We start from the raw sequence: 16,605 nt of genomic DNA, 5'->3' as shown, positions 1-16,605 counted from the left end.
ATCTGCTGCCGATTTGGAACATCGTGTAATCGTGTCTAGCACTAATTACTTTTACAGCTACAACTTTTATCGCCCATCGCAGCGAATATCTCCGGTTTGAGGGGCAATCTTAACGCATAAATAAGCAAAAAGTTGGGGGTGCTAGGGGAAAATTTGTCAATCCATGTTTTTGGCCAACTAGACTTTAAAGACCTGAAGTTCCGGGTGGTACATACGATATTCGTTGCTGTTACTGTTAAGTTCCCAAATACCGTATGCCAAGTTTCGAGCAGCCAAGAGCTCGCTCTCTTTCGACATTTTCTCTTCGTCTTTTCGGCGCTTGGGCAGGCAGCTCGAATTTCGAGTTTCGAACTCAAATCAAAGCAGACGTCGCGAGGAAAACGCATCGACGAGTAGAACGCCGACGATGGGTATCCAGTAGATACGCGAAGCTATAACGGTACACATGTTGCTGTCGGAAAACGCGAGCGGTCCAAGTGGAAATGTAGCCCAATCCGTTCGCTTCAGGGTTTCCATTTAAAGCGCTCCCTCGCACACACACTAACACACCTAAACACCAGCACAAACACACTCTCGCATCGTAACGCGCACCCACACACACCCACACACATACGCAGACCATCGAATACGCACAAGTGTTCTCGGCTCGAGCACGCACCACTACAGGCGCACAAGTGCGGTGTATCTGTGTGAGTAGAAGAGGTGTTTAGCATTGTGCTCAGATACAGGATTCAGTGGCCAAGTGCTTAATAAAACCGCAATAAACCCCAAAAGCGTCGAAAGTGATAAATGCAAATTATCCATAATGAAATATAACCAATCGCAAATGTGTGTGGCCTCAAGCAGCTAGCGATAATCTCGACAAATGGCCAAGTGGTTATGCATCCCCGGAGTTAATCTGCCGGTTTTAAGTACTTCAAGTTTACCGCAAATGTGATTTAATACAACGAAAATATGTTCAACGCAAATGTTGACTAAAACATAAACTTGTGCCAAACTTTATGGCCCTAAACATTATTCAGTTTTCTTTTTTGGAAATATAATCAGTGGAGTGACTTGCTGACTATAAATAATAACAATTTTAATAAAGAAAATCTTTAAAAATACAAAAAAGTTTACACTGACTTGCCTATCTTCACATTCTGACTTTTATTCGAAACAAACCTTTGCAATTTAAAATACAAATCTATTCACAAAAAAAAAATGCTTAATTTAATGTCTCTCTGTAAAAAGCTTTCCCGAAACCTTGAGAACTTTATTTGCTGACCCTTCTACCGTAAAAATGTGTGCTGTCTGAAACCTCAAGGATTAACCAAAGGAAAATTTATAAAAAAAAATTATCAAAATCCCGACAGACTGAAATAGCAACAAACGTTTCCGCGGCTGACTTTGAAAATCCCTCCACTCCAGCTACAGCTCCAGCTCCAGCTCCAGTTGCCGCCACTTCAGCGGCTCTCCACTCGAAGGAAGGGCTGGCTGCTCGGTTTTGCGGTGCCGTGCCTCGAGTTCGTCGATAATTGGAATTTACGACTGTGGCATAAAAAAGAAAGCGCCAGAATACGGACTACAAGGCTGCCAGGATATAGCCACGAAACGGGCACGGGCCCATCGTTGTTGTTTGGTGACTCGTGCTCAAACCCCATTCCCATTCCCTATCCCATTCCCATTCCCATTGCCATTCCTACTCCCATTCCCGATGCCCCTTAACCCCAGCCCATGCCTTCGATGATGGTGCCGTGTAAATATTATTTTTTTTTGTCGTCCCTCCGTGTGCGGTTCAATTGGCCCTGTCAGTGGCAGGCGCGCTGATTTGTTATGGTAATAGTTGTCAAAACGAGAGCAGATTCGAGAGATCCTCGGCGGCACTTGATTACACTTGGCAACACACACAATGAAAAACGTGCGGATAGTGTGAGCTTAACGAAATCAAAACTAAATTGCAGCAGGAGGTGCGAACGTAAATCTTGGCCAATTAGGAGTGCAATCAGTTCAGTGCGAGCTACAAGCTCGTTAAGTGTTTCGGGTTCTTAACCATACATCTTTCGGTTTTATCGCAGATTCCGCTCAGACGGCATGTCTGTGGCTCATTAGAAGAAAAACTAGCCAGAAGCTGGCCGAAACAAAAACACAAACAAAAAAAAAATCCCAATCCTAATCCAAACCAAACCAAAGCGAAATCAAACTCAAACAAAGCGAAGCAAACTAAAGCAGGGCAATAAAAACAACATGGAATATTGAATGAAATCGGCTGGCATATATGCACATACATTAGCAGGTGAGTTATCTGGCTGCTTATTTCCCTCAAAATTTATGCTCATGCATATCTGCATAATCGCAAATTAAGCTACATAATTAATAAGCCAGGAGCCAGCCTCAACGCTGTCACCTGGCGTTGATGTAGCACTTTGGGGAGCTATCAACTGCCTTTTGCCAGCTATTGCAAAGGCAATGGCAAAGCCTTTGCTTTTGCTGCTGGCCATCTTTTTACCCACATATCGGCTCATACCATATAGTCGGCGTATACTATATGTGTACGTGCCACTGCTTTCCGAAAAGTATCGATGTCTGTAATCTTAATTAGCAACACCACAGCAACCGGCAACAGAGACAACACCGACCAGCAACCAGGTCCCACAAACATCTTTTAGCATTTCAGGCATGGCGTATCCGTACACTGCTGTCTTTTCCTGAGTTTTTCTCTGCACTGCGAAGAATTCAAGCTCCTAATTTGTTAGCCTAATTGTGGTATATTTGCTGTGGATTTCGATTTAAAGAGCTTTAACATTCTTCATTAAACAAATTAAAATTAAAATTCCTATAACTAAGCCACAACGAAGTATTAATAAAATAATTAGGCACATGCTTTGGATTAAATAAATTTTTCTAGATAGTTATTTACAAGTCATAGTTAATGAAAATAAAAAGATAGTTTTGTTTTTTTTTTTACATAAGTTAATATATTTTAAAAGATTTCAGTTCTGTTATGGTACCGTCAAATAACAAACAAAAAATTCAGCTGAAAACTTTTTTTTTCTTTAAGAATTGTATACAAAAATGACAATTTTTTTAGATCAAAGTGTTTTATAACAAAAAACAAATTTTACACATTGTACATTTTATTCATTTTTTATAAAGATCCTAGGACAATATTTTTTCGAGTGTGGGGGGATCGTTTTTTCTGGGTATTTCTCACAAAAATCACATTACATCGAAAACCGAAACCGGTTTCGGTTGATTTCTTGTCATATTTTGTGTAGAAGCCAAAGGTGTTTTGTACAAATGGCCAGCAAACTAAACAAACTTAAGTCGCCGGCCAGCTCGCAACCGGCTGCCCATCAAAGAGTTATTTATACTTATTAATGCCGACGACGATGAGTCCGAGTAGTCCAAGCCCCACTTATTCCTGTTCCCCGTGAATGTCAAAAGACAGCCCCACTCGCAGTTTGTTGGGGTATGCAAATATCATTGATCTGCTTTCAGGCTGAAAAATTCGCACCTCCATGTGCGAACAAAGCGCCCATGGGGCCTCCGACTTGAGTGCATAGGCAATCAAGTTTACGACTTCTGCGGATGGGCTACTCCTCGTTGGAGAAAGGGTTATATATTTAGCGGGGGCTGGCGCTTTAATTGCTTCCATTAGAAATCGCTTAGCAACTTTAAGTGGCAGCCAGCGGACGGAAATTGAAATTACAGGTGTAATATAAATTCCTGTTTATGCGATTCGCTGGCTATGATTTGTTGGCTCTTTCAAATTCGAATGCGACACCTTCAATCAAACAATCGGAAAATCGCTTTGTTTCCCTTACAACCGCTTTTTGTGAGCTGATAATGTTATTTCATTATTTGTAAAGTAAAAACGAAATAAATAATTAATAAATCAACGCATCCATTGTTTATTCTATGTGGCAATAAAAACAGATAAAAGCTAATGAATTTTAAATAGCGAAGAATTCAAGTTCATTCAGATAACCGGTTATCGTTGGTCAGTTTGTCAGCATTCAAAATATTTTGTTTGGAATTGACCAAAGTGGCTAACAAAGGTAGATCTCCACAAAAAGGTCCACAAATACCCTTGGAAATCCATCAAAGTAAAGGTAGTTAGGTGATTCAAAAGATACATGTAATTAAATGGGCGTTTGATTGATATGATTGTATTCCATTGTGAATATATTTTAATTTGCTATGGTTCTTGTTGTACTTATGGTTTTAAAATCTTTAAAATAGTAATAAGACCCTTGAGCAGGGTATTTTTTTTAGACCCATTCCTTTTGAAACCGTTTTGAATCTCAAGTCTCGGCCAAGTGTTTGTCTATCACATTCATAGGCAAATTGCGGACGGCACATATTTATGAGCAGCTCTTTTTTTCGACCAGGGGAAATGGAATATAGTAATAATTAATTAAGTTATAACATTAAATGGCCATAAAGGGGCATTAGGCCCATAACTTTGAGTGGACATATGAGCATGAGCTATGCCACTTGGCTGGAATCTCAGATATTCGTTACCCAAAGACCCATAACTCTTCCCCCCTTTTGTTATCGTAGAGGGCGATCTTGGCCATAGAAGGGGTAATCTTGGCCATATGCCTGGTGTTTGGCTCTGTCGCATTCCAGCCATCATCATCTTTAACGACTCCAACTGACTAGCCAATCAGGGACATACTTTCGTATCCACAGTCCACAGTCAGCACATCTCTCACTTCACATTTCTCGCCCTGTCAGTTTTGATTTTTGGTTTTTGGTTTTTGGCAATGTCAGCCATGTGCCAAACAAATGACTTCACATTTTTAAAGACATTACGTTGACATACAGCCCCGCAAATTGAGTGAGTTGACCGCAAATGCGTCATGAATTCCAACCTGGCCGTGAGCTAAGAATGCCATTCGTTAGAAGAGGCATAAATATTTCTAAAAGCCGGCAATCGTCGTGATTACCTCAATAAAACTGTTAGTTACACTTAACCGACTTCTTGAGAGACTTTATAAAATTGCGAAAATGAGTGGGACGTGTTGATCTCAGAACGCATTGTTCTCTTAAATACTTTTGATTTATTAGCGAGATGAATGCGATTGACAGCGGTTATTAATTGTGATTCCGCAGACAATGGACACGTTTAACAAAAAATTATTTAAATTGATGCCCTTGAAGCTGACCAAATTAAGTTTACCAATCGTTTCAATAAAAGGGGTCAATCGTTCTGCCAGAGTTTTGCATATGATGAAGATTTTGAAAGCATCGTAAAACACTTTCATTGCAAATTGAGTGTTCGAATTGGGGCTTATAATGCTCGGATTCATATCTTAATTGGTTTTCCTCACACAAATATCCGAAGTGTTTTACTTTCACTGAAGGTAAATGGATTTGAAGGTATAAAGCTTTGTGCAGTATGGGCCGCAAAAACAATGATTTCCAATTATACGCAGAGGCTATTAAATTTAAGAGAACTGTTTAAATTTTAAAGGTCACCAAGCAAAGTTCCCATAATATTCGTACATATACATAAATATTTAACTAGCCGAGTGCGGAATATTTAAATTATTTCTGCTCGTATAAGTCATTTAAATTTATGTGCATTGTATTTTTGGAAATAAAAATTCATTTTGGCAGTTACCAGTTTATTAGTTTCAATAGTGGACAGGCAAGAATTTATAAAATAGTTTCCGAAACCAAAAATTTGATGTGATTACAGGAAGCCAAAATGAAATTACAAAGGAAACAATAATACACAAATATTTGGGCAAACATATCTGAAATAATTTAAACAAAAGAACAGCCATTATTTAAAAGCACTTAATAAATAACAATTTGTTTAACTATCAAATGAAAATGGTTTTAAATACATATTTGCGGTTTTTTGAATGTACAGAAAAAAGTTGTTAACAACTCCTATATATTTTATGGCAAAGTGAAAATATTTCAATTAATTTGAAAATTTAAACCTGAAACAAATTTTATAATTTGAATAAGTCAACTTTGAAATACAGAATACTTTACCTTTACCCTTACCTAAGAGTTGTAACTAACTAATGACTTGTACTATTGCATTGTGCAGCAGAAGGACAGCAAATCGCCCTAGTTGGCCCCCTAATTCCGCATCATGGATGAAAATGCGATAATCTATAAATGGCTATGAGAAAGGTCAAAGGAAAAGTCTTAGCAACCGATAAGTTTGAGTAAAATAGAAAGCAAAAATCATGCATCACGAGGAAACGTACCAAGTAGTTTGCCGACTGATTGAAAAGGAGGAGCAGGCAAATCGGGAGCAGACCCGCCGGAGAAGGGCCACGCCCCCTCATCCATTCCCCAGCGCCATTGCCTGGAGGCAGCTTCTCCTGCTTCTGCCCCTGCTCATGCTGTCTGGAATCGTCCAGGTGTTCGGCACGTACATAGAACAGGATGAGCTCATGCAGAATCTGGATCGCCCCGTCCCGCTCACCACCGTGCAGGGTGTCCTTGGGCGGCAGGCGATGCTGCCCTGCGACATTTCGCCGCAAGAGCGGGACGATGCCGTCTACATGGTCCTTTGGTTTCGCGAGGGCGATGGCGAACCCATCTACAAGTGAGTACAAACTCTAAAGAAATCAAAGAATGTAATCTCACGTTCTGCGTTCAAGTATTTCTATTAAAACTTAAATTTAAGAAAATAATTACATCTAAATTTGAGTCTATATAATTTAAGAATAAAATATCTCAGCTTTGTTTTTTATATTAAAAAATAGGAAAGACATTGATAAGAACAGATTATTTAAATCGCGTATTAAATCAAAAATGTTTACTCTGCGAAAAAAGTGTATACCAGTAAAAAAGCCTTTGGGTAAAATTTGTAATTACAAATTATGTAAACACATTTTTTAGGTGTGTTTATCGCTGAGAAACATTTTTGTATGTGCAATTAAAAGAATTATTGAATTAGAACAAAGCTGACGAATATAATTAATTTAAGTTGTTTGCTATGAAAGCTAAAGAAATGATTGAAAATAGTATAACTTACACAAGTTTATAACCAATTTTTAATTTCTATTGATTAAATTCCTCTAAAGTTATTTGGCAGCCTCAGATAAACAGTTATTTGGCAGCCTCAGATAAACAGTAACATAGACACCATTTTGTGTTTTAGTTTTAAATATTGTTTATTTTAATGTATTTATGAGTAAGATGTTGTTTTTTAATAACCCTTAAAACCCAAATTGCAGCTTTGATGTGCGAGGCCGGCAGTTTGGTCAGGCGCGTCTGTGGTCCTCGCCATCGGCTTTCGGCACTCGCGCCCACTTCAGCAGCACCACCCACCCCGCCCAGCTGAAGATCGATAGCATCCAAATCAAGGACGAAGGGGTATATCGGTGTCGCGTCGACTTCCGCAATTCACCCACCCGGAATCTGAAGATCAACCTAACCGTCATCGTGCCCCCGGATAAGCCCATCATCTATGGCCAAAACAGGCACGAGAAGGCCGGAAACGTGGAGTCCTTCAACGAGGGCAACGACATTGTCCTTTCCTGTGAAGTCTCAGGAGGTAAGAGAGTTTATATTCAAAAAATAAAGGATTTTGAATTTTTAAATGGATTGTATAACCCCATAAAATATTTATTATTAAATTGATTTAATGTAATAATTAAGTGGGTTAGCAATGACCGAAAAAAACCTCGCATAAAATTCAACAAAGAGAAACATATTTTTGTATGAATAAATGGTAGTGTTTTTGTATATTTTAGTTGCCTATAGAAAATAGTTTTATTCATTGAAACAATGACGTTCAATATGCGAGGTGCAAAAAGAGCTTTAAATTTAATGGGCTTATAAAATAAAAAGCGGGCTTAAAGCCAATTCATGCTTTTCTTAATATTTAAAATTCGTAAATTTTGTATTTGAATAATTTATACATATATTTATTATTCACTTAAATCACCGAAAACGCAGGACGGCCGCGACCCAATGTCACCTGGTACTTGGACAACACGGCCATCGACGAGTCCTTTGAGCAGCGCCCCGATGGCAAGACCATTAACCATTTGTCCTACCCAAATGTGGGCCGGCAGCACCTGAACTCGCGGCTAATGTGCGTGGCCAGCAACACGAACTTGACGCCGCCCAACAACAAGGTCGTCATCCTGGACGTGAATCGTGAGTGAGGTGCTCGAGGATGCCCCCGAACAGTGGTGCTAATGGTTATCGTTGCAGTGAAACCCATTGCCGTGCACATTCTCACCAAGGATCGGTTCGTGTCCGCGGATCGCACCTACGATGTGGAGTGCAAGAGCTCCGGATCGAAGCCGCCGGCACTCATCACCTGGTGGAAGGGCAGCAAGCAGCTGAAGAAGCTCACCAAGAACGTAAGCCCAACTCCTAATGAATGCGCCACTTCAGTCCCAAACTCATTAATTAAACACAAATTAATATTGTGTACTGTGTGAGGCGCTTATAATTGCCACAAATTTCCTATCCATTTTCGCCGTTCTTCGCCGTGGCCTTGGGTTTCCTTCCACTTCGACTTCACTTTCCGTTTCGTTCGTTCGGTTACTTTCGGCCCGCTTCCGTTTCATTATTCATTTCCTAATGGACTCTGTTTGCGTTTCTTTTTTAGTTTAATGAACCCGATAATCAATCTCTAAGTATACTGACGTTTACGCCCGGACGCGAGGACGATGGCAAATATTTAACATGTCGGGCAGAAAATCAATTCATCGACGGCAGCGCCATCGAGGACAAATGGCGACTCATTGTCCATTGTAAGCAGAGCTGCGGCCACTGAGAGGGTGAAGCATGAAGTCTAATTGCAAAAAACCGTTTCTCCCATGTGTCCACAGACCAGCCCACCACTACGCTGAAGATTGGCTCCTCGCTGAATCCCGACGACATCAAGGAGGGCGATGATGCGTACTTCGAGTGCATTGTGCTGGCGAACCCGAAGCCCTACAAGATGACCTGGTTCCATAACGTAAGCATGTCCCTAAATAATGGATGTGGAATACTTTAAGCACTGCGAGAAATGACTGAATTCGACGATAATTTATTACCTATCTTGATTGCCAAAAAACACGAATTTAAAACTTATTACTGCAAGTGGTCTGCAATGAGTTTTCGGAAGTGGCTTTAAGTATAAAAAATACAAAATTTATGAGCTTGATTTTATAAAAAAATAAACCTTATGGTTTCACTACTAAATCCCAAATAATATGAAGAATATGTTATTTTTATACAAGACTTTTACGCTTTCTGCTGCAGTTATTTACTCATAGCTTAGTGTTAGCTTTTAAAAACCATTTACATTTTATTTCTGTTCATCCGAAGAATGTTTCATTAATGTGTTTAATTTCATGAAAAAAATCTAAATGGTGATGAATAATGATGATGATGATGAATAATAAGAGTTTTTCACCTTCTGGTGCAGTTGCTTACAAGTTGTTTACAAAACCCGAATCCAATCCTAAAGCAATAAAACTTTAATTGTTTTCATTTTGAGAACGTGTTTTCAGCTCTTGCGAGTTATTATTTAAACACACATTTAAATAGTTAACACTACACTATACGAATACGATTTTATTGACTTATTAAACATTCTGTTAATATTGTTCATACGCCCTGTGTGCCTGCTGTTTTCTTGCAATAAACCCACTAATCTGTGACTTCTTTTCTCCCCGTGCAGGGCAAGGAGCTGCAGCACAACATATCCGCGGGCGTCATCCTGTCAGATCAGTCGCTGGTGCTGCAGAGCGTCTCACGTGCCTCGGCCGGCGACTACACCTGCCTGGCTGTCAACTCGGAGGGCAAGGGCCCCAGTAATCCGGTCACATTGCGCATACGCTGTAAGTAAATCGCAGCCAAGTCCCAACCGTCTACATCGTCTCCGATCCCCGCCGCCATCGAAGTCAGCCAAGTTTGGCTTGAACTAACGTCTCTGTAATTTCCAATTTAATCCTTGAGTTTGAATGGCTCTTAATGTATTTAGAGTACGGGGCTCTGTGCTATATTCTGGCCCCGAGCCAAGAACAAAGGCAGAGTAGGTGTGTCGGCCCAAGTTCCCTGCACAATGGCCCCCAAACCCAAGCCCAAGCCCAAATCCAATGCCCCACAACCAGCAGCCCTTACGACTCACGTTAATGACCAAGATTATGGCGCAATGAATGCATTGCCTTGGCACTTGCCCTGCCTCCTCCTTGGAATTCGGCTCTGACTCTGGCACCGAATGATATTCCAAATGACCAAGAGACGGGGTCGGATTGCGCCGCCTGGGCTAAGGCATCGTCATGCCCAAAATGCGGCAGCCAAATTTGAAATTCGGTATTAATTCAGGTCCGTTTGAGGACCATCACTGGAAAAAAAATTAGTTTTCTTGCTAGGAATTCTTGCTTAGTTGTTAGGAAACGTTGCAGAAATTCACAGAAAAGAGTCATTTGTTTTTCTTAGTTGTTAAAGTTTTTAATTTAAAACATGTTGCCCTGCAGAAGTAAGCTCGAAGATCTCTTCGACTCCCAGTTTAAAAAACAACTTCAGTTAATAAGCTTTTTATGGTAAGCTAATCGATTTGTTTGTAATTGATTTCTTTAGAATTTATAAGCTCAGCTTTTATAAATGGATAACTAAAAAATTTGCGCTGTTATTCAAAATATTAAAGTCCCAATCCGATATATATTTACTATTTAACTTAAGCTAATGATGATTAGGTTTGAGTGTTTAGAGCTAATTCAGTTGTTTGTCTTGCTGTGAGCTAGTCGGGCTTTGCTTTTTCAAACGAGTTATTGGAGCCATAGCTCAAGGTTCTCTCGGAGGCAAACAGATAAAGCTTTAGCTTGGAGCTGGTTCTAAACTCAACTCTAAAATGTTTTAAGACATTATTTCACTTTTTGAATATCTTAAAACTGTTCCTGCGTCTTACATGTCTTATTACCCCCATAGTTTTAAGTGCATTGTTAGAGCAAGCGTCGATTGGTCGTTAGATACTTCAATAACCGCTCTAATTACTCACTTACCCTCGATAGATGCTCCGATTTGTGCCACGGACCACGAGGAGCTGTTGGGGGCCCTCAAGCACGAGACACTACCGCTCAAATGTGAGGTGGACTCCTCGCCGCCGGCGGACTCCTTCCACTGGACCTTCAACTCGTCCGGCGAACAGACGGAACTGCCGGCCCGCCTGCACTCCAGCGAGGTGGGATTGTCTGAGACGGCCACTTTAGAGCCAGCTTACTAACTATCTGCGTATCTTTATACTTTAAAGACGGGCATGTCGCGACTAAACTATACACCCAGCACGGACCTTGACTATGGCACGATATCCTGCTGGGCCAAGAACTCCATTGGCACGCAGAAGAGTCCCTGCGTGTTTCAAATTGTGGCAGCCGGTAAGCACCCAACAACATTACCATCATCATCTGCATTATCCCAGTTAATCGGGGCGAATGTAACTCCATCCGCAGGTCGGCCGTTTCCCCTGCAAAACTGCTCGGTGACCAATCAGTCGGTGGACTCGCTGCAAGTCGACTGCCTGGAGGGATTCGACGGAGGACTGCCGCAGGGATTTATGCTGGAGCTGGTCGAGCTGAACACGTTGCGTCTGGCCAGGAACATCACGGTTTCGGTAAGCTGGGAATCTTAATTACCGGGCGAGCCCATTAAACCACTTTATCGGGATGTTCCCTTAATCAATGGGGGCTTAAAATAATTAATTGCCTTGAAGTGTTCGGGTAAACAGTAGATAGAGGGGTGAAGATATTGCATACTTTTCGGCGCTTTATATAAAACTCGCAAGTTCCCCTGATTAGAATATTTTGAATAAATAATGATTTGGGACTTAATGCTTCTGTGGGTTAAAGCATCAAATAAAAGAAAAGATTACACGTGACTCTGATGTGAAGTCTTAAGCCGAACTATAAACAATTACTAGAATTTATTTAACTAGGCACTAATGAGAAAACAGTTTTTCAGTTTATAATTAAGGCAACTTAACATGTTTTAATGTTATTCTCTGAATAAGCGGGTTGTCTCAATTGGATATAAAATTCAGGGAAATTAGGAAACTATAGATAATAATAATAATGTAAAGATAAATATATTTCATTTTGTTTTTTTTTTTCATAATTATTTAGCACACGCCGGTGACCTTTGTGATAGATAATTTAGACCAGGCGGCCACCTATCGCATGGTGATATTCGCAGTTAATGCCAAAGGTCGGTCGGAGCCCACCATAATCGACGACATCAACTTCAAGGGCGTGGCCAAGTTCACAGGTGAGTGGCGGGAGAGGAGGAGTCCACCATTAGTAATTGGGAATTATGTGGCAATAATTTAATTGCGGCCTCGCAGGCGCCTCGACCGGCCTTTCGATGCCCCTCTCCCCGTTTCTGGCCGGACTGACCCTCTTCTGTGGCCTGCTGTTCGCCATCTTCTGCATCATGCTGGCGGCCATCTACCGGAGGTTCTCCAATCGGTACGGACAGCAAACAGCTAACAGCTCACGGCTAATGGCTAATGGCTGCGGCTTTGCCCTAATGGCCTCATTTAAATTGCAGGCGCAGCGACAGCAATCTGAAGGTGGCCAAGCACACGCAGCTCACGATTCCGGCGGACTGCCAGCTGGATCCGCTGCATCCCGGGGCTCAGTCGGACGGATCCGGCAACCACCAGCCGCACCACAGCCTCCTGCCCCTCAACTGTGATGGCCCCGCCCTGGGCGATGTGGGCGGGGGCGGCGGCATGGGCGGCGGGGGCGTGGGTCTCGACGGCGGGATGAAGGGCAGCGCTTCCATTGGCCTGGTGGCCATGTCCGGCGACACACTCCGTTCGACAGCCCGGACTCGGCACAGTCCCATGGCCGACCAGGCCGACATAGATGACACCGATCCCGATGTTATACCAAATCAGTATGGTGAGTATTTCCTTGGAACTGCCATCACCCTGCCCTTTTTTTAAATAAGCGGAAAAGACATTACTTTACAAATCAATATAAACAATAATCTACGAACCAGAAGTAGTCTGTTCACAAATACATTTATTTTAATATTTAAACTATACGCTTTTGAATTAAACTTATTTAAATTTAGTTTAGTTATAATAAATATAAAAAAATATTTAATACCTTTGCCAGCTGATTATACGTTTTTATAAACATATGGAAGAATATTGTAAGCAGACCACTAAATTCTATTTATTTAGTTATAGCCATATTTTAATTTTAATTTTGTTTCTTTTAATTGAATTCTAATAAAATAACTGCTTAAAATATCATGTGTCAGTACCCTAGCCAGCTGATTTTAAGTTGTTATATACTTATGGAAGAACATTGTACGCATACTCTTACAATTTTCTTTTTTAGTTAAGGTTATAGTTTCATTCGAATAGCATTTTCCTCAATATAAAAATATAGGCTACTAGCATCTTCGTTTCAGCTAGCCTTCTGTAATTAATTCAGTTTCCTTAATTAATGCATTTGCAGAAAAACGTCCGCTGAAGAGCCTGGTTTCCCCGCCAGGCTTCGCCAGCCCCTCAAATCGCCTGATGCAGCGCGATTACCTCCGGGAAACGGAGCTCACGAAGGGGGGCAGCGACGTGGGACTGGGGGCCGCGGAGGGTCTGTCCAGCATCGGACTGATGAGCAGCTCCGGGAACGAGGTGCTCCACTACACCTTCCGACCCAGCAAGCAGATCGTGAGTATCGAAACCTAGAATTAGAGCTGATAAGCCTTCGATATGTTTATCGAAATAATCAATTTAGCACTGATACGGATTTATATTTTAATTTGATTCTAAATTGTCAATGTCGAAGGTTTGTCAGCTTAGGCTTTGAGCTTTTGGTGCTGGTTATATCATGCCCTATTTCATGGTGTTCATCTTGGGCTCTCCTCTTCCGCTTTCTTTTCAAAAACAAAAAAAAAACGTACAAACTATGCAGAGCTATGCCACACTGAACAAAAAGGGCATCACCACCTGCAGTCCTCCGTTGGGTGCGCTGAACTACAACGTGAGCACCTCCACGCCCTCGTCCTCGTACCACCTGACGCCCCAGCCCATGGAGGTCAGTTTGTTGAGCCCGAACAATCCGTCGGTGACGTCATCGCTCAGCGAGTACCGATTTCGCACCGGTCCGGAGATCGTCACCACCTCGAATCGCATACAGGAAAGTTGTATATAAAGCTCTCACACCCATACTTACATCTGAGTGTACAAAAACAAAACAAAAACCAAATGATATAAAGTGGCAAGTGTATTAATACATGAGTATCGTACCGCATCGTATCGAATAATATCCTAGCAGCTAGACGTATTTATTCGCATGGTTTGAGGAAAGACTTCTCCTAGCTCGTAAGCATCTTGTGTACTTAATGCAATGCCAAAAGTGTAACTGCAATACACTCGTTTTGTAAATAATCGTTGTCATCTGTTGTTGTAATTAAGCCCGATAAGGAATATTCTCGACGGAAGAGAGGAGCGAACGAAACTACTTCTAAAGACCATATCGTTTAACGTTACACCCACACACCATATCCCAAATCCCGTATACCCTATCCCATACCCAACGATTCCGAAAACAAACGCTGACAACTTAACATATCGCCGACATCCTAACGCTCGCTAAAGCTAACCCGAGGTCATTGTTGTGCGCCCAAAAAAGCGAACCGAGCAGACCGATTGCAACTAATTTACGCCATATTTAGTATACCAATAAACGTATATATATCCATTTAATCTGAACAGGACCTGCACTCTTCCAGAGTTCCCGGCAGAGTACTGCGGGAGTCGCATTTGTGAGAATATCATGTCCATATCCTCTATGAAAGTATTACCTATTAATTTTCGTTTCGATTAACTCGAGTGTTTAAGTGTAGCTACCACATACGTGTATTTAACTAGAGCTAAGTAGTCCTAACTAGCGGTCTAAGCGACAATGTGTACATACATGATTATATACGGCAGGCTGGAAATTCGAGATTCTCAGTGTAATTTCAAATTGTCTAACCGCCCCGAACCCACAACTGTACATAGGTCATAATTTATTGTGAGGACGAAATGCCGTTCACTTCGATGTATGTTGTGTTGCCCCCATCTAGGAGTAAATTAAGCATTTATAGAACAATTGCTACGCCGCAACATATGTACAAATCTTCGGACCGATCCGGAGGGAATATGTCCCTACCAGAGCCTCGCCGTTCGCCATTCGCCGCCATTCGACTCTCGAAATTCTGAATTATGAATTCAGAACTCAGAACAGAACGCCGAATTCAGAATTCTGAATTCAAAATTAAGTCATCAGCAGCGGCGGCGGCGGCGTTCTTCCCTGGAGCGGATACCTTCCAGCTTGAGGATAGTATATATATCGGAATAAAAAATTTATGTATCTTAGAGAATTGCTGCCACTTAATCTTAAAATGTACGCGGGGGCAGGCGGTACTCGTGCGATACGAACAGCAAACGCAAAGATTAGTATAATTTGTCAAGCCTAGTTTTTGTAACTAATAGGAGAAATATTAAATACAATTAAATTATAACTAAATGGAAACGAAACGGAAGTCGCTTATTCAATGTTGGACAACTCGCCGCTTTAATAAGCACTTGGGCAGCAGGAGGTATTGCGGACACGAACCTAACTCCTGCGGCACTAGTACTTAGGAAAGCGCACTTGGTAAGTAACTGATACACTCTGTATATGTGCCATATTCACCCTTGATCCGGTCGCCTTGATCTCCGATCCTGCTATGCTCCATTATTGCGTGCTCTGCAATGATAAATCAATTAGTGTGGAAGTACTTTCTCTGGATAGCTCACAATTGACAGCTTGAAGATGCTTCCATCCGTTCGGAGCGATATGAGTGTGTGTGTGTGTTTGTGCAAGGTTAATGTATTCTGAACTATGCACTTCATCGTTTAGGCTGTGAGTTATTAATATCTGTACGAGATACTTAACCTTCTGTGCCAGCTGTCTCCTCCGAATGTTTTTCTCCCCCGAAAAATATAAATATTTCGTTCAATTCCCCCCCTCTCTCTCGCTCGGCATGTAGATGTGTATCATTGCACGTCGTATACGGCTAGTAACCTCTTGCACATAATACATAAGTTTATTAAATTTAAATTGGCTTAATTGACCCTCATTCGTTTTCCGTTGCCCGTATTCGCCGACAGCGTTCAAAATTGCTCCATGACAGACGACAACGACAACGACAACTACAACGACATCGACAACATTGCTGATGTGGCTGTGTGGCTGCGAGCCTGAGAGTCTGTGAGTCTGTGTTTGCTGCCTTCATTGCTGGAGCATTCAAAGTCAATTGAATTTAAACGAATAAAACGAATAAAACGAATAAAACTACATACAATGTGGCTGCTACACAGTCTTATTGTTGCCGCATCGCTCGATTATGATTGCTGTTTGCTGCCGGGGCATAAGCGTCAAGTACTTGTCAAAAAAGCAGATGAGCTCTCGCATTCAACAATTTGTCAGCGCAAGATGCACAAACGGAGTACAATAAATAGTTGGCTGAATGCATTCATCAGCTAAATTAGAATATACATAGATTAATCAGAGTACAATAACACTTAGTTAAGTGAGTCCAGTAAAGTAGCAGCAACAGCAACATCAACAATTGCCGTAGTTGAAAATCTGTTGCATTTCCTGA

At 41.4% G+C, this 16,605-nt stretch overlaps 1 protein-coding gene across 4 annotated transcripts; it reads left to right on the top strand.

Moving 5' to 3' along the window:
• The first annotated feature begins 422 nt into the window (after window positions 1-422).
• On the top strand, window positions 423-15,000 carry LOC108139304 (hemicentin-1). Of its 4 annotated transcripts, none has more exons than XM_017262005.2 (17): window positions 423-689; window positions 2,058-2,275; window positions 6,053-6,559; window positions 7,194-7,513; window positions 7,918-8,121; window positions 8,179-8,330; window positions 8,582-8,726; window positions 8,805-8,935; window positions 9,644-9,803; window positions 10,977-11,146; window positions 11,216-11,339; window positions 11,415-11,575; window positions 12,084-12,225; window positions 12,302-12,425; window positions 12,508-12,863; window positions 13,431-13,642; window positions 14,690-15,000. In XM_017262005.2, the coding sequence occupies exons 3-17, from the start codon at window positions 6,195-6,197 to the stop codon at window positions 14,741-14,743; spliced, it is 2,820 nt and encodes a 939-aa protein (XP_017117494.1). In that variant the 5' UTR covers window positions 423-689; window positions 2,058-2,275; window positions 6,053-6,194; the 3' UTR covers window positions 14,744-15,000. The 4 variants fall into 4 exon arrangements, with proteins under 4 accessions (XP_017117494.1, XP_017117493.1, XP_017117492.1 ...); XM_017262004.2 differs by lacking the exon at window positions 14,690-15,000 and adding an exon at window positions 13,887-14,180 and having other exon boundaries at window positions 6,056-6,559; XM_017262003.2 differs by lacking the exon at window positions 14,690-15,000 and adding an exon at window positions 13,887-14,180.
• Window positions 15,001-16,605: the final 1,605 nt, after the last annotated feature.

The sequence above is a fragment of the Drosophila elegans genome, unplaced genomic scaffold (genome assembly GCF_018152505.1).
Source record: "Drosophila elegans isolate 14027-0461.03 unplaced genomic scaffold, ASM1815250v1 contig_476, whole genome shotgun sequence".
In the NCBI taxonomy this organism is placed as follows: Eukaryota; Metazoa; Arthropoda; class Insecta; order Diptera; family Drosophilidae; genus Drosophila; species Drosophila elegans.
Note: the sequence above shows the minus strand (reverse complement) of the source record. Positions and strands in the feature narration are given on the sequence as shown.

What these genes read in the sequence shown, in the direction of transcription:
- LOC108139304 (XM_017262004.2), top strand. Translation starts at nt 6,195, where the DNA reads ATGCATCACGAGGAAACGTACCAAGTAGTTTGCCGACTGATTGAAAAG. An exon ending in ATGGCGACTCATTGTCCATT is followed by an intron (nt 8,727 to 8,804) that starts GTAAGCAGAGCT and finishes ATGTGTCCACAG; the next exon opens with ACCAGCCCACCACTACGCTG. An exon ending in TGTTATACCAAATCAGTATG is followed by an intron (nt 12,864 to 13,430) that starts GTGAGTATTTCC and finishes ATGCATTTGCAG; the next exon opens with AAAAACGTCCGCTGAAGAGC.